General features: G+C 35.2%; 1 protein-coding gene across 2 annotated transcripts in view; it reads right to left on the reverse strand.

The window, feature by feature from the left end:
* The window catches only part of CRIM1 (cysteine rich transmembrane BMP regulator 1), a 153,952-nt gene that overhangs the window by 34,978 nt on the left and 95,606 nt on the right, over positions 1-23,368 (reverse strand). For both annotated transcript variants that reach the window (XM_026669349.2, XM_026669350.2), the window contains 4 exons: positions 19,694-19,814; positions 13,790-13,911; positions 9,758-9,940; positions 8,621-8,818 (listed from right to left, as the gene is read on the reverse strand). In XM_026669349.2, coding sequence (XP_026525134.2) covers positions 8,621-8,818; positions 9,758-9,940; positions 13,790-13,911; positions 19,694-19,814 — 624 coding nt within the window. The remainder of the gene's footprint in view (positions 1-8,620; positions 8,819-9,757; positions 9,941-13,789; positions 13,912-19,693; positions 19,815-23,368) is intronic.

Here is a 23,368-nt window from a genome sequence, read left to right on the forward strand (position 1 = left end):
ATTCAATTTCAGATGTAGTTATCATAGGAGTTCTTTAAAACCATTGCTAATAATAGAGACACAGTTTTACGACTAGAGCTCTTTGCCAACAACGGCTGGGTTAACCATTTATGACTGTTCCTGTCAAAATTGGACTCGTGAAATAGCTTAAGAGAAGCTGTCTTGGAAATTGGCTCAGAAGCTGCAACTAAAGCATTGGCAAGGTTGCTAATAAGGTTAAAATGCTAGGAACATACTACACCTGTAGAACTGGCCTAGTGGCCAGCCTACTTCCAAATCAATGTACATGTTCATGTTCATTAATAAAAGCCCAACAGAGTTTAGGATTGAGACAACTAAGAAATGCCTTTTACATTAGTGTGAACATACTAATTTGGGTAAACTTGGTTTTAATTTGTTGTAAACTTTTAAGCTGCTACTATTGGTAGCTATATAAAGCTGTACTTTTTGAAACTTGAGTTACCCTTCACTAGAATAATTTGTTCCTATCCTGGCCCTTCAGATCTTCTGACCATGCACCCATTAACCAGTGTAATTATGTCTCTCCACTGTGCTGCCAATCATCTTTTCCTCTTATCCTTTCTAGAATTATGGACTCTTCAACAGAGCTGCATCTTTACACAATGTGCCCATAGTATGATAACTGTAAATGGTCATTTATGCCCCAAGTGAGAATTCTGATTGATTTGTTCTATAATCCATTTGTTTGTTTTCTTAGCTACCCATTGTATTATCAGGAATCTTCTCCAATACCACAGTTCAAAAGCTTCAATACTCTGTTCTGTTTCTTTAAAGTTAATCTTTTCTTCCAATGGTGTCATAGGTTGGTAAACTAATCAAATATTTACAAAACCTTTAGGTCAAATTAAGTTTTTAGGTAGCAAATAATTCTGATCTTTCAAACTGTTTCATATAAGAAATTAAACCTCTATCTGCTGCAAGTACTTCTAAGCAAAATAAACCTATACCTTATAACATACATTTACCATATGCAAAAATACGTAAAATATTTTATTTTGCTACAAGATACAATTGTTCTGATTTTAAAATATGAGCGTTTATGCTGACAAGTAGTAGTAGAATAGAAGAATATTTTCTAGATTCAACTGGTAATTTAGGATTATTTTTAATACTGTATTCTTACTGAACTAACTTAATAAACATATTATAAATTACTCATATTTTATGAACCAACCATACACTAACTTGTACTGCAGAAACTTCTGCATAAAAAAGTGGACTATTTCTGTAAGGGTAAATTTTAAATCAAGATGTGGGAGTAAATGAGCAAGTATGCTAATATCTAGTAGCTAAATTCTGAAAAGGAATGCAGTGTATATAAAATACATAAGACAAAATTTAAATTTAGGAAATAAATGAATTGTATCAGTTGTTAATATGGCAGGTGTACATAAATGGAAATATCAAATATTTCTATGATGACAATTCTTAATATTACTGATCAGATTAAAAAATGAAGAGAAAAGTCAGGAAATATTATAGAGGTATAAACATGCATCAAATATTGTAGGAGGGCTTGCATTATATAATGGAAAAATATCTAAAACCAACAATGGTGTCTATTCTCAATATATGTGGTAGATAATGTGTAAACCCTAATCATATCACAGTGCTCAGTAAACAACTTTGGTAGAACCTTTGAATTGTGAACAACATTAAACAATATTATAACAAGCTAACATGATGCTATTAAAACATATTATTGATGTCCATGAAAGGCTGTAACTGGTAAACCAACCTGAATGTATCTTTTCTTTTATGTACACTGAGAGCATTTGCACCAAGACAAATTCCTTGTGTATCCAATCATACTTGGCCAATAAAGAATTCTATTCTATTCTATTCTATTCTATTCTATTCTATTCTATTCTATTCTATTCTATTCTATTCTATTCTATTCTATTCTATTCTATTCTATTCTATTCCATTCCATTCCATTCCATTCTGAGATGAGACATTCCCAGCCACTGTAGCCCCTAAATCCCTGGCTCTGCACCATTCTGATGCAAAAATCATTTATAAATATTAGTGTTTTGTTTCTTGATATTCTTATTGTTATTAATGCCATATCAACTAATCACTTTGGAACAAACACATAGAGCTAGATGTCATCTTTATCCAAACACTGGGTAGCCCCACACATCAGTTTTTAACACTCATAGTGAATTTTTGTTACATTTTTATTTTAGTATCTTTCTTGCACTGTGTTCCAAGGAGAGAAAAGATTATGAAACTAGAAATGTCCTTATATATGTTTTTTCCAAATGTAAATATACCCCATGAGAAGCTTGAATCAGTGCTGAAAGTTTTTTTTTCAGATGCTATGCTTATTCTATTTTATTATATAACATGGTGTTCAAAATATATATTTTTATCTCAAAAACAATATTCATACTAATCTAATATCTATAAATCATCAATAAATGAACCATATATATTTAGCTCTTTGAAACTGTCCCTCATCCACTGACAGTGCTGTTTTTATTCACAAATATCTCCTGTTTTCCAGTAAAACTATTTTTCTAAGATTTGGTAAGATAATCATTACATTGTTCCCTGAATAATGTCAGAATATCTATACTACAAGGTAAATTATTGTAGACATTTTCTTTACAATATTTGAAATATTCTATAACTATTTCCATTATATTCATTTTCCTTTTATGCTTTTTAAAAACTAGTTTATCACTATCTTCTTCCATTCACAGAGATACCTCTTGAGATACAGCAATTTTATACGCATGCCTGAGTCCTAATAAGCTGAGAAAGAGAACAAAAGAAATAATTTCATTTCCCACCCCCCACAAAAATGTAGCTTTTAAAACAAAACAAAACAAACACCCCCGCAGCTCTTCTCACTTCACTGAACAAGACTCAACAAATAAAGCCAGCTACAGTCAGGCTTCTAGCTATTTGAATAGGCAAACAGTTAAGTTTGAAAAAGCCCATATGGTCATGTGATCTAGGTTAGTCTTTCAGCGTTGTCCTTGACAAACTGCAGGAGAAAGCCTGAGTGAACAGATGATGAGACAATAAACAGAAAATTGCTTTTCACTGCTTTAGATTTTAGAAATGGCAGAATGTAAGAAAAAATTTATCATTTAATATTAATATTAGATTTAGGTAATAAGCATTACATGCACACAGACATACACACAAATATGTTAATGTGTTACTGCAATGTAATTATGAGAGACACCATTAAAGTGATTTCCTAAGCTTAAAACATTATGGAAAAAGAGTCTAAATGGAAAAAAAATCACTCACACTGCAGTATTTAATAATGTAAATTAATGTTGCCATTTTATTTTATTTAAAGTTATAGCTATTTGAAGATGATTAACATAACACTTCAAATAACTACTTGTTATTTTTCTAGGTTCAGGTTTCACTTAATACAGTTAGTGAATACTTTAATCCAGTGACTCATATCTGCTTCTGTAAATATTCAGCAATTTGATTTTTGAGTTAGAAAAGTATTTTAAGTGTGCCAAAAGTAAACTTTAATTTTTATTTCAACCCTTTCCTTCTTTAAATATGATTTGCTGAACAATTCTGTCTGAGTAGGTCACCAAACATTTAATATTAATAGAGCCAAAGTGTTCATAGCCTTATCCATGAAAACTCATAATGCTGGTTTTCCATTTTTCTCTCATTTTTTTGATAACTAGTCCATTTTCAACCTAAAATTGAAATTGACACACTTTCTTGCCTCATTACACACTGCACACACTATATTTTTTACAGAAACTCTTGAAAATTTTAGAGCCTGCATCTATTTGCCTGAATGGTGAAACAAGTTCCATTAGAAGGTCAGACTCTATAGAGTTCTAAGAGATCTAAAGGCATTCACTAGAAGAGATTCAAATTCTTTATGCTTTCCTAGGATTTTTGGTAAACCAGTATTGCTTTTCATGCAACTCAGGACGGCTAAATACATTGCCTTGGAACTATATCGTTTCTTTGTATATACAAGATTCTTAGTCCAAAACCCTTGAAATAATTTGTCCAATCATCCAGATCATGCTGTGTCAAAAACAAGCATTAATCAGTAACTACCTCTAATTAATCTTGGCGTTCATTTAGGCTTTTCAAACCACATCCATTTTTATTGCCTTTCACTGAATGGATTTCAGTTAAAACTATCTAATAACACTATATACTCTATCTGTTTAAATCTGCCAGCATATTTGATATTTATTATAAATTAGGTTTTGGTTGTCTTTTGTCATTGCCAAGCAACCATGTACATACTTTTAATATTATAAAAATACAAAAAAATATCTTTTTCTCTCACACCGAATGTTCAATGTGAAAGCAGAATATGTGTGAAGGAAAAGTTTTGTTCACTCATGGTTTTTGCCAAGGAAGAGAAAATTCTGTTCCCTGGAATACAAAAAGCCCATTAGCACAAACAGAACTTTGTATCGATGCCTCGCAAAACATATTTCAGGGGAAAAAAAGACCAAGGTAAAGAATTTATTCAGTTCTGCAATGTTTCTTCAGTTTTGAATAAAGGAGGTATTAAATAGTTAGCTGAAGTTGTCCTCTGAATTAGTAAACTAGACAGTTTAAATTCTGTTTCCAGAATAACCAGAAAAAAAATCTAGCACCTAACAAGAAGACTTAAGAGAAATACTGCAAAGCATTATGATGGAAGAAGCTGTTATGGATAGCAACAGAGAGATCATATTGAATTTTCAATGTAATTTATTGGGGAATATTCAACAATGGCTGCATGCTCCCAAACAACATGTACTCCTGATCATCATATATGTTGGTCTGCTCAATTTTATCAACTAAATAGAAAGACAGCATAACTTAACTTTATATTCTCATTCATTAATAGAATAGGCAGAATTGGATTTCTACGGTTGTTCAGAAATCCAGAGTTGGTAGGTGATTACAAGACGTGCAGAGTTAAAGCATGAAATGTATACCCTGGAATATTCAATACATCATGGGTTCCTTCTGAAACTTGATTTAGAATTGCTGCAACTAAATATAAGTGTCGCCACATACCTATGCTGTGAAGGGGTTGATAGGTAAGCATAGGTTGCAGATGGTTACAGACAGGCTGATACGCACACCTAAATTCCAATTGCATGTTGTGCGGAGGTGTGCATCCTACAGGCTGACTGGTTGATCTGACATCCTGTTTTGTGCTTTGCTGTTTGAGCGCCAAAAAAGCCGGAATATTAACATGTGCAGATGTATAAATGCAACAGCTATGCAACTGTCCAAATGGTAGACATGTACATTCCCTGACATGCAGTGATGGAGAAGTCTAATCCAGGCTTCAGAGGCATATTTTTCACTTCATTTTAAATCCAATCTAAAATATTAAGCCCTCCTTCCTTCCTTAAACTCATCTGCTATGAACAAAGGATTTTAGATGTGCTGAAGATTGTCATTTCACATTGAAGCAGGCAGAAACTACTGTTTGTTCAAAAAGCTTAGTACAAAACTTATCTATGTTTCCTCTCAACGTGCCTTTATGAGCATAGCAACAAAAATATATTGTAGAATTAACATGCAGGCAGAAATTTCATCTCTTTTTTCAAGATTCTTTGACATTGGTTTTCTTCTGGTTCATGTTTTTTCTCGTTCTCTTTTCTGACATTCCTGCTTCCCTCTGTTCTACTTCATCAGCTGATTTTTCACTGGCCTCTTCTATCTTTGGCAACCTTGTTCCAGAACCTGATTCTTAACTAATAGCGCATAGGAGAAGCATTTGGGTAATCTGTTTTGCATAATAAATGTACTGTGACCAGAATTATTATTTGAAAGCTGTACAACTTGAAACTCAAGTCAAATGCAGCCTACAGTTCAACGCATTCATCAAGCTTCTTCTTCTTTTGGCTCCACCGCCCCCCCCCCCACCCGCCCCAACCCATCTGCAACCCAAAGCAAAACCCCGAAAAGCCATTATATTTCCATTTGGCTTCACTGATCACAACTTTTGCAAGTTTGCAGTACAAATGTCACCAAAATTCTGAAGTCTGAATTTTCCTGGAAATCTCATCAATTTTCTCTGTTTTTACTCTATGGTAGGCTTTCTGGTGTTACATTAAGTATGAAAACTACAGTAATGTATTTCCACCGTAAGTATAAGCTTTAAGGGTATTTATCCTATTCAGACAAGCAAAAACTTCATACATAAACAGAAAAATGTATTCGTTTTTCAGGCATCTGGAAAGTTATTAAGTGACTCCCACAACATTTTGCATTCCCTAACAATTATGTCTGTTCATGAGAAGGAAAAGAACAGAAAGTTTTTGGCAGGGGAAGTCAAAAGTAATTTATATAATTTATGTTTATGAAGTAAAATATAATTATTAAAGGGTGCTTAAAATTAATAATATATTGTAAGAGCAACCCTTACTCTGGTTTTGTGGTTTAAAATGGTAAATAGGCCAAATCCTAGTGTCTGTTCATTCTTCCAAAGTCATGAAAAGCAATCCTTGGTAGTGCAGCAGGATATACAACAAAGTCAAAAGGTGGAATATATCCTTGTACAAGACATTTTTTATAGAGGGCAACATTAAATGTAAGCTATAGTTATAAATGTTTATTTAACATTTCTAAAATATTTTTGCATTATTTAAAAATGAAGTCAAATGCCTCAAAATAAGCAGAAATATTTAGCTAACTCAATAGTTTGTTTGCTTCTGACAGAACTATTTTTAATGATCTTTTTAAACTTCCGTGCTCTTTGTGGAACATTGTCAATCTTCCAAAAAAAGTTAAATACTGCCTTCTGAGCTATAGAATATGCGTTTACTTAAGCTTCCTGGAAAAACATTCATATCATTCCAAGGGTGACTAAATGTTTTCCAACTTCATAGTTAGCATTCCAGACAGCTTTTCTTTTCCCTGAGTTCATTACATGAAAAATACCAGTTCCAAGTTCAGATGTAGAGAATTTCCTTCCTGGTGTCCAAATTCCTAATGCAGCAACAAAATATTTTAGAACTACATTGCTTAGCTTTATCTTTTAATTAAACCTTTATAGAATAAATAGAAGTACAGAGTTTACAAAATCATTAAGGGGTCAAAAAAGGGCTCTGGAAACCTTTCTTAGAAAAAAAATCTGAATATAGTAAATCTCTGAAGAGAGATTAGTTGAATCCTGTTCTTTATTAAAAAGAAAGAGCCCATTCAGAATCTCAGCTTTTAATATGATGGACAAAGCAGGATTTCCATTTTCAAAAGGGATATGTATCTTAAAACTACACTGCTGAATTCCAGTCTCGACATTTTATTGCCTGTAAGGCTGTAAAATCATATGAATGGGCAATTTGCAATTTGCTATGAATTTCCCTTAAGCATTCAGGCACGAAATCAAAGTAACAAGTTATGAGCAATGAGAAAGATTAGTCAGGGACAGAGTTCTGAGATTAAAAAAAATGTAAAATGCTCATGATCTATACAGGGTCACTGAATAGCTGCAGTACAGCATTTCTGTCTGTAAGATTCAAGCATGGTATCAAAAACTGAAATATGTATTTTCTGAAGCTTGAAAAAAGAAAATGTGGGGGATAAGTTAGAAAAAGTCTTATGTTCACTTTCAGGATTGGTGAACACTTTCTAAGAGGTATGTTTTTTTGTAAACAAGCCAATTTAGCCTTATTAGATAAAACACAAGCACATCACTTAATAATGGCAATCCCTGCAAGCTTGGTTGCTATTGTCCAGAATCCCATGGGGGTTGGTTAGGTGGGACAATTTCCTGCTGACTTCCCACAACCAAAGTCTGTGGGGAAGCCAGCAGGAAATTGAAAATCCCAGGTAAGTGACTGCTGCTGGATGGAAAAGGACTTAAGGGAGTGTATGAAAGATGTGCGAGTAATTGGGGAGGTATGCAGGGGAGGGTTGGGGATGGTATGCAAAGGTAGTGTGTGGTGGATGTGTTTGGCACTGTGCAGATTGGGGAGGGTGTAGGAGATGTGCCTGACAGAAGGTATACAAGGCAGGAAAAATTGTAAATGATGATTATGATGATTGCAGAGGGTACTGAGATGGCTGAAATTCTGAGTTCTAGACATAACCAATCAGGACATTGTAAGTTTGAATGATTTCTGAAGATACAGTCATAGCTTGAGAACTACAAGTGAGGCAGAAGGAAGACTGCCTTCAGTAAGACTAATTATCTGATCATATCTGACTGCCGCATGACAATGTATTATTATCACCCATTCCATGAAAGCTGTAGATCAAAGTGAAAAAAGTCTGAATAATAAAATTAAAGTGGATCTGAAACTCTACCAAGCGAGAAAAAAACAACTATATACTGAAAACTGGCACAAACAAATGTTCAAATTAATTACACATGTAGAGATTTTTCAAAGAATGCCACGTCTCCCCCTTTGTTTTGCAGATAGCCTATATTATCTAATATCTAATGCAGTCATACAAAACCTTACTCTGCTCCAAAACCAGTTCTATTCATTGCAGTTAAAGCTGATGGCACATGTTTTTCTGTTATTAGATAAGGGAAGAGCTTTTGTTATGTTTTCAAAAATAGGAAACACTATAATCAAAGCTATCTATTCTTTCCCACAAAAAAAGACAGGTAATTAATTTTCCCATGTCTGACCTTCACACATTGGGCAACATTCTCCTGGAACCTTTACAGGATTCAAACAACTTTGTCCACAGGCTGTGGCCACACAGTGGGACTCTCCATTGATGCACTGGCAGAAAGTACAATCATCTTCCCTCCAGCGGTCACCATGTGCTTGAATCTGACCATTAGCATAACATCCTGCAGGGTTGCTAATTGGAGAAATGGAATCTAAAAGCAAAAGAACAACAACAACAAAAATTCTAGTGTTAAATAAAGCTTAAATAGTTGAATTCACCTACAATTATTAATGCATATTCCTTGTTGGTAACAATGGGTTGAAGTTCTCAGAATTCATCAAGTCAAGATCAGAATTTATATACTGCAAGGCCACACTGTTATTGGTACAACTGCAAGTCTATTCAGATAGTTGTTGACTTACAACAGTTTGTTTAGGAACTGTTCAAAGTTAGAATGGCACTGAAAAAAGTGACTTACGACCGTTTTTCACACTTACAACTTTTGCAGCATCCCCATGGTCCCAATGTCAAAATTCAGATGCTTGGAATTGACTCATATTTATGATGGTTACAGTGCCCTGGGATCATGTGATAATCTTTTGCGAACTTCTGACAAGTAAAGTCAATGGGGAAGTCAAATTCACTTAAAAACCATGTCAACTAATTTAACAATTGCAGTGATTCACTTAACAACTGGGGCAAGAAAGATTGTAAAATGAGACAAAATTCACTTAACAAATGTCTCAGTTGGGCTCAATTGTGTCATAAGTTGACGACTACCTGTACTTTAAAACTATAAAAAAAAATCCTCTTCTGAATGTTATGACAATTAATTATTAGTAATACCTAAAGTGATATAGTTTATTTTCATAGGGAAAAAACAGGACTATGCTTTTATAGGAAATATTTGTGAGCAATGGAGATTATATCAAATTACAATTAGCCTTGCATTATTAATCAGAGTTGTGCATAATGACAATGGTGAATATACATTTGTATATAAATGTATTAAATATATTAAAAAACCAACTCATTTCAGTTGGACCAATATCAAGTTTCTTCCATATCAACTTTTAACTACTGCTATAAAATATTGTATTTAGCCTTTAAGGCTCATCAATTCCTGAATCCAAGCAACAACAAAAATTACCTTCGCATACTGGACAGCACTCTCCTTCTGGTACATAGTATCTATCACAGTGTAGCTCGCCACATTGTGCAGAGAAACAAATAGATACGCCACCTTGGCATTGACAAAACCGGCAAGTGTCCATTCGGAACATGTCTCCATCATTATATTCCACGCTATTAAATATACACGCTGGCTTCACTTCTAAAAATAGCAAAGAAGAAAAAGATATTTTTCATGGAGATGTTGCACAACATTAAACACTAGAAGGCTTCATTCCTGAAATTGAGTTTTGTGCAATTAGCTGGCCTTAATTCAGACAAGAATCAATACTTCTGTTAAACTGGATTTCTGGTTTCAGAGATTCTGGGCTATTTTCCATTTAAATATATAATAACATCTAACAGTGATATATCCAATTCTTTTCAGAACATGCTTCATCTTATAGAAAATGATTTTTATGGCATTTGTAGTATTTGTAAAGGAATGGATAATCAATAGTAATTAATAAATCTATGAATTTTGATATGCTTTTTTTAGGAAGGGAAAAACTACTGAGTTTATTGAAAAATCAACCACTGACTGTATTTATACATCAGAGTATGCCATAAAGTACAGTATGCATATTACAACAGCCTGTCAAACCTAAATCAAACAACTATCATCACAAAAATATTTCCAACTGGCCAGGAAACAGATATGCAACAGGTACCACATTCCTTGCCTTCTTCATTAATAATTAATAGTTGGAAGTAGATATTTAGTATAATTGACTAACCTTCTCTACTTCTATTTTCTATAGTGAAAAGTGAGGGTAGTGGAAATATCTCCCCAAATTTAGCTTGCTGACAGATTTTAAATTTGAGGAAGGGCGAATACACAAGAAGGGTTCAACTGTTAAACTTGAGCAGGTTTGAGGATTTCAAGAAAGGTCAGCTAAATATAACTTATTTATTTTTATTGTGTTTTTGCTCTTAGGATTTCTTTGCCTCAGGTGCAAAACAAGGTCCACTTTGGATGATGACTACTACTTTTATATTTTTATACAATGAGACTGGGAACTTGTAACATTATTAGATTCATAATTTCTAGGTAAACATGAACAGCCAAGCTTGCACATACCTTGCCTTCATATCAAATGTGGCATGAAATACTTAATTGTGTAATTAATTTTTTTTTCTTGAAGGGTCGTAAGGACAAGACATACAAATATAGTTGCAGGAAAAGTGTCGAAACATGGTAGCGTACTAGCTATTGTTTCCCACAATTCAAAGACAGAAAGCTAAGAATACATACAACAGTTGTGTATGGTCCCAGTATTACAACACCCATTTTTTAAAATCATTTCTCGAATACATACTGGTTGTAATTCAAACAGAGGCTCTGATTGACAATAGTATAAAACTTTAAAAATAAATCAATGATTAAAAAAGAACAAAGTATTCAGTAATATCAGAAGACAATGGAAAATGCACGTCACAAAAATAGTTTGCTTTCTTAGATAAGAACTACATTTTTTTTAAAAAAAAATATTCCTATTACCGTAGTTATTAGTTACAGCAAAAAAATTATTAGTTACGTATTAGTTACAGCAAAAAAATAGGAAAATAAATTTAAATGAACTTGCCATTTATAGGTATTACATCTGTTCTAAGTCAAACATCATACCATAACTACTTAAATGAAATTACTACTAATTAATAAAAAAATCCTGGGCTATAACTGCTTTCTTTACTATCATTATTACACCAAGAAATTACAGAAATACTTATGGGGCAACTTTAAAAGAATCAGACAAAAGACACTGCATCAATTCATTTATAGCAAACTACTTCTTTGTATAGGTTATATTAATGCTTATATGCTTTGAAAAAATTATGAAGCATTTTGAATAATATTTTAAATATTGTATGATTTACAGTTTCTCTTTTTCCCTTTCCCCCCTCCCCTAATTTCACACTATTTTCATTTTTCTTTGTATTTCATATTCCAATAAACTAATACTTTTTTGGATACAGATAAAAACGACAGCCTTGAGGTGGTTAGTAGCACAATGCTTTTGGAAATGTAAGATTTTTCAGTTTATAATCTAGAACTTTCATATCAAATTTATATTTGCATACTAATTACTTTCATAAATTTTATTTGTATCTAATGAATGTTATTTATGACTGATTAAGTGATTTTAAATTACTTTTAAAATTTAAATACCTTTTATGGATTTAAATATATTCAGTATTAATAGTTGTACAGTTTATAATTTCATTGATGATGACAATGATGATGTGACTTCAAGTCATAGTTTTGTGGTTTCTAGCCTGGTGTCTTAACTACTAAACCAAACTGACTCTATAATCTCATTAATATTGGAATAATTTTCTTTGCCCAGGATTACCGATAAATTACCATAAATCCAATTTTACTTGGTTACACCATACTATACTGACATAAAGGATGAGCATTTGCAAAAACATTCTGAGTCTGAATAGTAATTTTGCATAGTTACTCCATTTTGCTGATAATAAATTCTATTAGAATGTGATGTCACTATTTCTACTTATTCACATTATCATTTTAATTAATTTCACAATAAACTACTTCCCCTACAGCAAGAGACACTAAGTGGGAATGTTGGGACTCCTTCATAAGCATACTTTTCCATTTCTGATAAGCCCATTTTAGAAAGGTTATCCAGATAGTTCTTGTTTACTGACTGCCTCATTCAACAACCATTTAAAGTTACACTGGTGTTAAAAAAAAAAGAGTTGCGACTAATCTTTGCATTCATGACCACTATGATGTCCCCTGGTCATGTGATCGCTATGTTTGCTTTGCAACTGGATGATACAGTTAAATGGAGAAGATGGGAATAAAATCACAAGTTACAGCCATGTGATGTTTCACTTAATGACTGAATACAAAGTGAGGCTTTAAGCCTGTTGTGATTATGTGATTTTTCCACTTAGCAACTTGGCAATTAGCAACAGAATTGTTGCTCTCTAATGGGATCAGTAAGCAAGGACTACCTGTACATTCAGATGGGACTGCTTGCCCTCCCTCAGTGGCAAATCCTAAAATATGTGGGCATGTACACTTGAATACATTTGCATATATGTGCGCATAAGTATGTATGCATAAACAGAAACACATGTATAAAAACAAAAACAAAACAATTTCTGATTTCTGAGTTAAGAAAAACAGAGAATGGCGGACCAGTCTCTATATTTTTCAGTCTTATTCATTATTATTTTTGGCTATCATAGTGTTTCACTAACTCTTTAAAGGTATTGACTGAACTGTTTCTTCAATAATAGCGAACAAATTCTGATTTTTGCTTTCTTCAGCTACTGTGGAGTAGAATGCACTACTTGGAACTCTTTAGCTAAAGCTGAAAATTGTCAATTATTCTTCAAGTTGGTGCTTTGTGGTTTTGAAGAATTATATTTTTTAGCCATTTTGATAAATACAAATTAAGTGATTACTGACATCTGCTAAGGCAAAACTTGTCTGTTTAATATTTTAAAATGATCTCTTCCTAAGAAAGAGACAGAGGTGAAGACTCCTGCCTCAGGAAGCATTCCAGAAGCTTTAACCAGAGTGTACAGGAAACAATTCCACAGAAAGATCTGTATCAGTAGTTGCAAGATCCGACTCATGTCACAACACAAAAAACACAAGTTTAGTTAAAACTTTTTGTTCCCCACACCCTTCCCTGTAGCTTATTTTTTTAGCTGAAACTATGGGCAGCATACTTTTTCAAACCTCCAACCATATGTGTCAGCATGCTCCTCAGAATATACTATTTGAGTTTATAAGCAAACTTATAGTAAGTCCATGAGTTCATATGAAGTAAACAAATAAATAACAGTAATGCAAATGTTGGTTTTTAACCTATGTACAAAAGATTTGCAACATAAATTTTATGAGAGGAAAATGGACCTATTACATTTTTAAATGTAATTTTTTTACTTGCATAGTAAGGATGATATCAATGTTATTCATATACTAGTATCTCAAAATGTTTAGTCCAAATACACTGTCAACATAACATACCATTGACACATTCAAAGACATCACAGCACTTGCCAGGTGTTCCGTCTCCACGTGACACTATTTGGGGGATGAAGCCTGGCTCGCATTTTGGAACACCACATAAACCTGAGAGACATTCGCACCTGAAACCGAAGCATTGAAAGCTCCATAAATAAGTGAAGCAACACATGGGATGGAAAAAACAAACGGAAAAAAAGCAAATTGTGAAAGCCAAATGGTTTTCCTTTGTTACATAATAAAAGGACAACATGACTGTTATCAACACAACACAATTTAAAAAAATAATAATGTTCAAAGGACAATGTTCAATTTTTATCTGAAGACTGGTGTTCCAAACCCCATTGTAGCTGGGGGAGATCTAAATGTATTAAAAAGTCACTAATGTTTTCAATTATATATAATTAGTATCTATAGTTGTTGGGAGAATCACTGTAATAAAAAACTAAAAAAGCACTGTTCTCTATATCAGTTAGTTTAGTCCCACCAGCAGGTTCTAGGTTTAAATGACATGAAATGCATGATAAGGTAGGAGAGGTAATAAAGTTATCTAAGCTTCTAACTATTTCCAATTACATCATCAATATATCTATCAAATTTCCTTGTCATTTATACTTTAAATTGCTCAAGATTTTTCAGCGTGGGAAATTGCATAGATTTGAAAGCTTCTATACTCCCAGACATTTTCTGAATGGTTTCTTGTTTCAACATAACGTATTTGTATAACTAACTTTAAAACTGTCAAGTTTTAATCTACTAATAAGAAATATTTAGAATTAGAGTTCTGATTACAGGTAGCTAAGGTAGCATTAGAAAGAAAGTATATATCAGTGATTCTTTAATTTAGCAGAATGAAAAATCCTGTAAACAAATATAGAAGACTAAAGGTGAAGATTAAAATGACCATTTTTTAAAAAATACAGAGGGAGGCCATTTATTCATGGAAGTGGATTAACCTCTTTTTCCTTCTATATTTAATAAGAAAATTCATATTTGCCATTCTAATAATTTGTAATTATTAAAGCTTGATGACTGGGCACTTTCCACTCAAGATTAACTTAAATTCTTGAAATCTTTCTGGTCCAAAAGACCTCTAAATGGCCAGAACTATTAAGAAAAGGGGGTGAAAATAATTGTTCTGAAGATAAACCTATTCCAATGCAATAATGGTCACAATTATGGCTAAATATGCGGTTTCCTGCCTGCTGAACCTTGAACCTCATCAATCAGCATTTTATACCAATATTGTCACAAATATAATACTATTTAGAGCTCTGTCAGCACAAAGTGTGTTTGTACCTGAAGTCCAGCTAACACATCCACAGCAATTTAGCAATTTCATTAGAATGACTGAAATGGCTTTGGGAATTAAACTCTGCGTCTTTGGAGCATGTGACATTGCGAAATACATAGAAAAGGGATAGGATTAGTGTTGAGATACTGTTGCTATCAACCTAACTACCCCTTACTACTGTGCCCCACAGTATTCTATTATAATGGTATGGAGGATTTTCTTTTTGTTTTCTGACAGGAAGGTAAGAATTGTTATTTTCTTATGTACAGATAAAAAAAATCCAATCTCTATTTCAGGAGCTACATGGCATATATCAAGCTGGTTGGGTAGCCTGGTTCCCACTTACAATTTATTCCTGCTTGCTCCCTTTGTGAGCAAAAGAAAGATCTAACTTCATTATTTGCCCCCCAAAATGGTTATCAGTATTAAAAATATCCACAATAATATTGTGCAAAATATGTTCAAGTTATCTTATAAAGTTCTACAACACCATCAAAACTTCTTTTTCTAGGCATTCTTTCTCAACATGTATTATATGAAAGTCCTACCAACATTATCAGCCGAGATTAAACAAATGTATTTTTGAAACAGTGATATTAAACTTCTGGAAACCTTTCTCCAGGAATTCTTGCTATACACAAGAATATACACTGCTCAAAAAAAAATAAAGGGAACACTTAAACATCACAATGTAACTCCAAGTCAGTCACACTTCTGTGAAATCAAACTGTCCACTTAGGTAGCAACACTGATTGACAATCAATTTCACATGCTGTTGTGCAAATGGAATAGACAACAGGTGGAAAGCATAGCAGTTAGTAAGACATCCCCAATAAAGGACTGGTCCTGCAGGTGCTGACCACAGACCACTTCTCAGTTCCTATGCTTTCTGGCTGATGGTTTGGTCACTTTTGAATGCTGGCGGTGCTTTCACTCTAGTGGTAGCATGAGACGGAGTCTACAATCCACACAAGTGGCTCAGGTAGTGCAGCTCATCCAGGATGACACATCAATGCGAGCTGTGGCAAGAAGGTTTGCTGTGTCTGTCAGCATAGTGTCTAGAGCATGGAGGCGCTACCAGGAGACAGGCCAGTACATCAGGAGACGTGGAGGAGGCTGTAGGAGGGCAACAACCCAGAATCAGGACCGCTACCTCCGCCTTTGTGCAAGGAGGGACAGGAGGAGCATTGCCAGAGCCCCGCACAATGACCTCCAGTGGGCCACAAATGTGCATGTGGCTGCTCAAACGGTCAGAAACAGACTCCATGAGGGTGGTATGAGGGCCCGACGTCCACAGGTGGGGGTTGTGCTTACAGCCCAACACTGTGCAGGACGTTTGGCATTTGCCAGAGAACACCATGATTGGCAAATTCGCCACTGGCATCCTGTGCTCTTCACAGATGAAAGCAGGTTCACATTGAGCACATGTGACAGACGTGACAGGGTCTGGGGATGCCGTGGAGAACATTCTGCTGCCTGCAACATCCTCCAGCATGGCCAGTTTGGCAGTGGGTCAGTAATGGTGTGGGGTGGCATTTCTTTAGGGGGGCGCACAGCCCTCCATGTGCTCACCAGAGGTACCCTGACTGTCATTAGGTACCAAGATGAGATCCTCAGACCCCTTGTGAGACCATATGCTGGTGCGGTTGGTCCTGGGTTCCTCCTAATGCAAGACAATGCTAGACCTCATGTGGCTGAAGTGTGTCAGCAGTTCCTGCAAGACGAAGGCATTGATGCTATGGACTGGCCTGCCCATTCCCCAGACCTGAATCTAACTGAGCACATCTGGGACATCATGTCTCGCTCCATCCACCAACACCACGTTGCACCACAGACTGTCCAGGAGTTCGGGGATGCTTTAGTCCAGCTGTGGGGGGAGATCCCTCAGGAGACCATCCGCCACCTCATCAGGAGGTTGTAGGGAGGTCATACAGGCACGTGGAGGCCACACATACTACTGAGCTTCATTTTGACTTGTTTTAAGGACATTACATCAAAGTTGGATCAGCCTGTAGTGTTTTTTTCCACTTTAATTTTGAGTGTAACTCCAAATCCAGACCTCCATGGGTTGCTAAATTTGATTTCCATTTATATTTTTTGTGTGATTTTGTTGTCAGCACATTCAACTACGTAATGAACAAAGTATTTAATAAGAATATTTCATTCATTCAGATCTAGGATGTCTTATTTTTGTGTTCCCTTTATTTTTTTGAGCAGTGTGTGTGTGTGTGTGTGTGTATGTATGTATGTATGTGTATGTATATGTGTGTGTATATATATATGTATATGTATATGTGTGTGTGTGTGTATATAATACACACACACACACACACACACACACACACACACATTCCTTCTGAAGAGATGAGTTAAGAAAAACAGAGAAGGATGGCGGACCAGCCTCTGTATTTTTCAGTCTTATTCATTATTATTTTTAACTATTATAGTGTTTCACTAACTCTTTGAAGGTGAACTGTTTCTTCAATAATAGTGAATTCAGAATTTCTTTTGTAAAGTTGAAACTTTTATTAATAGTAATCAAATAAATTAATATTTAATATTAACAATTAATTCTTCTATCTCCAGACATTTCTGGAATCTGTGTTTTGGAAAGAAAAGACAGCAACTTAAATGAAAATTATTCAAGCTAAAGCTTATCCTAAAGTATAGCTTACTAGACATTATACTGATCTAATAAAATACATTAATTTAAAAAGTATGATAAATGATCTTGCAGTTCAATTTCTATCCACATTTCATATCAGATTTTTAATGATCTTTCCATGTTATTTAAAAATTTACAGTAGAAGAACACAACTAGATTTATGAAATTCATGGAATGATTAATTAAGCGAATCTTTCAAGCAGATAACTAATTCTAATCTTTAGAATATTACCATCACCTCACACATATAGACAACACTGGAAAAAATAAAATATTAATAGAGAGGGTACTGAATTAGAAGCTCCCTGAAAATAACATCAAACTGTATGATAATAACTGCTATTAATATATGTGATATATTGAAAACAACTTAAGATATTAAAAATCTTAAGGAGCTGTTGTGTTGCAGTGGTTAGAATGCAGTATTGCAGGCTAATTCTGCCAACTGCCAGCAATTCAATTTACATTGGCTCAAGGTTGACTCAGCCTTCCATTCTTCCTAGGTCTGTAAAATGAGGTCCCAGATTGTTGGGATCAATAGGCTGACTCTGTAAATTGCTTAAAGAGCGCTATAAAGCCCTCTGAAGTGATATATAAGTCTAAGTGTTATTGCTAAATAGAAGCAATTGTATAAATTATTGGATTCTAAAATAAAGGCACATCAGATTTTTTTTGAAAGAAACTCACCAAGGTAGAATATACCTTATTTTATATAACTTTGCATTACTCAATAGTTTTTGCAAACATGTTTCTCAATGATGAACCCAGGTTAAAGTTTTAAAATCATTTAGATCAGGTGTGTCAAATTTGATTTCACTGAGGGCTACATTAGGGTTGTGTTTGACCTTGGAGGGGTGGGTGGGCGTGGCCAGGGTGGGCATGGCCCATCTCAATGTCACTCATGTTGGAGGCGCCTGTGGTGGCCCGAGAGCTCTGCCGAGTTTTGGCTGGCAGAGTCACCGCGGGACAGTCCTTTGCTATTTCCAGGGCAGCCCCACGGACCAGATTAAGCACTTTGTGGGCTGCATCTGGCTACGTGGGCCTGACTTTGACAACCCTAATTTAGATGACTGAAACAAGGCTGCCAATAGATTGTGATGAATTCAAGAGCTCTGTTAATACTTTTTTCTTTAAGTATGCATGGGTACATGCTGACAAAGTCTTCATCTTGACTACAGGGACAGAGACAAGAGTAGAGGATTATTTTATAGTAGAAGCCAGACTTACATTTTTTCCCTATAGAAAATGTACTAGCAAAGCTCTACTTAAGAATACTCTATGAATCTATAACAGGGCTAAAGGCAGGAAGAATACTGGGACAACCATACATTTCAGAATCAGTTTCTAGAGAGTTTCAAGATTCTTGATTCTTTTTCCCACAAATGGTTGAAGTGGTGCCTGAATAATCTGTCACACAGAGAGCACACTATTTGTAAAGTGAAATTTTAGAAATTTAAAGTAAAATACTATATTTGAGTAATATAATGTATCACATGTTATATCTTACAGCTGTTAATCTAAAAAAAACATATACAGCTCCTTGACATATAGGATATGCTGAAAATACATCTTGGTACTGAGATGACCCAACATAATACTTTAAAGATTTTAGGGTAACCCGAAGTATCAAATTTGATAGCCATAAAGCCTATTTATACATGCCACAAATGTTTCATATTAAAGCTGTATTTTTGTTTTTTTCAAAATAGATTTTCCTCAAAACACAGGACTGAAAGAAAGCTATTCCAGGTTGTCATTAACACTTTTCATAGAATGATTATTCAGTCTAGAAAATCTTCCATTTGAAACCCAACATTCTTTATTAAATAACATTAGTTAACATAGTAACTTAATAATCAGTATACTAATATACTTGACTTTTTTCTGTCACAAGTTTAGTGTCGGTATACTACGTGACTGTGATACTATGACATCAGATATAACAAACCTTGTGGGAAGAGTGCAGCATCCATCAGCTGTCAGCCTGACTTGAGTTTCATAGCTATCCAAAGGACAGGCAACTTGTTGGACAGGAGGGCATTCCACTGTACTACAGTCCACGCTGAACACTGGTAGGAAACAATTAAGGTAAAGAAAAGAATGAAATAATCTCTTTTTAGAAAGCATAGTGATAAACTTCATCAGCTATATATCATTTGAACTCTGCTGCCGGAGAAGACTTTTAGTAATATCACACACAACCAGAAAAATAAACAAATACACTGTTGAACAAATCAAGCCAGAGTTCTCATTCAAGGTATTTAAATATTATATAGCTTCATGTCTATTATTCTGGACACACTGTGTGGAGACATCATTCCTTTGATGTCTATAATACCTGGAACAGTTAAAAGAAAAAGAAGAAAAGGAGAGCAAGCAGTATGTTGGATAAATTCTATTAGGAAACCAATGACAGCATCATTAAGAGACCTAAAAATTCAAGTTGAATCAGGCCATTCTGCAGAAAATCTATTCATATAGTTGCTAAAGATTGACACCAACCTGATGAGATTTTAATCAATCACATCACAATGTACACCACAGTATAAATATTAAGTGATACACATTGTATTTTAAAATTAGTTGTTGAATTATTATAAATGTAAAGAGTAGGGCTGTGAGATATTTTATTTAGTTTTTTTGATTCATGGCCAATACAACTGAATTGCCAAACTCAATTATTTTCAAATTAACTGCCTTTGAATAGATCTGCATAGTTGAATTATGTCAGGTCAATAATCTGAATTGGACTGATGATTTGTATCAGATTAGAGCCAACCCATACATTCCTAAAAATCAGTCATTTATATCAATCATATTTGTTGTAATGCAGGTGCTAAATGATGCATGATTTTGGGATCCTATTATCCATGCTGGAAGATCTACACAAGTTTGCTAATCTTGCTTGGGAACATGTCAAGAAATTTTTGGGAAGTACAGTAAAGCTTTATACCAGGCAAGGGATGTGCAGACTAGATTTAGTGGGACACTGAAAAATGTATGAATGTGGGAAAGAAAACTTACTGTACATTTTTGGAAAATTAATATGAGGAAGTTAATAGGCTAGAATAATGGGATGTTTTGCATAAATATTATGCCTTGTTGCTGAATATGTTAAAAGCATTATATAATGGAAACAAAGAATGTGGTGAGAATAAATGAACTAGTTTAGTGAACAGGGAAAATATTAAGGATATGAGATGTTTCCTTTCACTGTTAAATACATTTATGGATAAAGGGAAAACTGAGGATGACACTAGAGAAGTGTTAGTTGGAACCACCAATGTGGCTATACTTTTGAATGCAGATGATACTGTATTGTTGGCTGACAAGCTTAACAATTTGCAGAAAGCATTAGAAAGGTTGAATGAATATGAAAATTAATGAATAAAAAGATGAAAATCTTTGAAAAGGAAAACAAAGTTAACAACTGGAAATATATAAATGGAGGAATGGGCATTTTTAACTGGAAACCAGAAGGAACTGTTGGAAACTAGCAAAAAACATAGAAAACCTCAGTCACAAGACTATGTGGGATGTTGTAACTGGTCATAAGTATGTGTGTGTATGTATCGCTGTCAAAACACCAAAAACAGGTCAAGTAGCTCTGGGGAGGCCAGTCGTAAATTAGAACACTTGTTAAGCAACTGGCCATTAAGCGAGGACCACTTATATTTGGATTGCCAGTCACATGCCCACCTAGCCACACCCAGTCAGCAAGCCACGCCCACCCAGTCACATGACCATCAAGCCACACCCACAAATTAGGCCAGGCCCATATAATTGGTTGTTAAGAAATTTGAATCTCACCCCAGTGTATAGGTGTCTAGATTTATACCGGCATACTCAATATTTTTGGGGGGACTCACATACGAACACAATACAGAAGCCTGATGATGGCAGATGAGATTCTGCCGAAATGTTGCTACAACTTTAAAAGCACAACTATAATGACGTGGGAAAATACCTGAACAAAGCTGAATAGTATATATCGATCGATCTATCCATCCATCCATCCATCCATCCATCCATCCATCCATCCATCCATCTATCTATCTATGGTATTCAGCTTTGTTCGGGTATTTTCCCACGTCATTATAGTTGTGCTTTTAAAGTGCTACAACTTTAAAAGCACAACTATAATGACGTGGGAAAATACCCGAACAAAGCTGAATACCATACATGTAAGTACCCGTGAAAACTTAAGAAAACACACACACACACACACACACACACATATATTTGGTTATTCGGGTTTTCTCCCACGTAAAATTGGAAGTATCTTGGCAACGTTTCGACGAAATCTCATTCGTCATCTTCAGGCTTGTGTCTTCGGCTTTGTGCTTCTCGGAGTAATGTGAGCTTGGAGCTGCTTCTTCCTTTTAACTGCTAGTGGGGGTGTGACTTGATTGGGTGGGGATTTGGCTGTGTTCTGATTGGTTGGGGGATTGGCTGTGTTCTGATTGGCTGGGGGTGTGTTCTATTCAGGTGGGGGCTTGGTTGTGCTCAGGTTAGTCTTAGTTGCCGGGGGATTTGAGCTGGTGAGCTGTGATCCTGTTGTTTGGCTTCGCGTTCATGGTCGTGTCACATCTTCATGGTGGGTGTCCATTCGCTTCATATATGGGTCGGAGGGGTTTGAAGTGGGTAGTGATGCAGCTGCGGTACGGCTTCTGGTCTGTGGTCGTGTCTCATCATCTGTGTGAGTGTGAGTCTGTTTTGTATGTGGAGGTGTGGTGGTAGCATCTTGTGTGGCCCTCGTCGGTGTGGGTCTGGTGTCATTGTTCATGTTAGGTACTCGTTTGTTAGTGAGGGCGGGTTTCCAAATGGCTGGTAGGTGGGAATCCATGCATAATCCATCAACTCACACGTAAGAAACTCATTCCAGTTCATTGAGATCATAAAGAAACAAAACTTACAGCCCAGCAACCTACTAGTGAGCTTCGATGTCATATCCCTCTTCACCCAAGTGCCAATAAAAGAAGCCTTGACAGCCATCCAAAACAAATACAACCCCCCCAAGCACATCCTCGATCTGACCAACCACTGCCTATCCAATACATACTTCACCTACAGTGGACAAAAATACAAACAAATAGAAGGAGCACCAATGGGATCACCCCTCTCACCTGTCATTGCAAACCTCTACATGGAACACTTTGAAACGCAAGCTCCACAAAAATATGATCACAAACCCAAACTCTGGCTCAGATACATAGATGACACCTTCATAATCTGGCCACACAGGAAAGAAAAACTGAACAACTTCCTCACACATCTCAACAGCCTACACCCCAAAATACAATTCACCATGGAAACAGAAGCTAACAATCAACTTCCCTTCCTAGATGTCTTAGTATACAAAAAATCCAATGGCTCCCTAGGACACACCATCTACCAGAAGAAAACACATACAAATCGGTATCTACACGCACTCTCACACCACCACCCAGCACAGATCAATTCCGTAGTCGAGACACTCATCTCCAGAACAAAATGCTTAGCCGACGAACAATACCTAAAAACTGAACTACACACTCTCACTAACGTACTAACAGCCAATGGATTTCAAAGAAAGAAGATTACCCACCTAATCCAAAAAGAAACCAAAATCCAAGACAGAGAA

Source organism: Notechis scutatus, chromosome 1 (genome assembly GCF_049901735.1).
Source record: "Notechis scutatus isolate UNSWTSFEM ecotype Mainland chromosome 1, rNotScu1.2, whole genome shotgun sequence".
NCBI lineage: Eukaryota > Metazoa > Chordata > Lepidosauria > Squamata > Elapidae > Notechis > Notechis scutatus.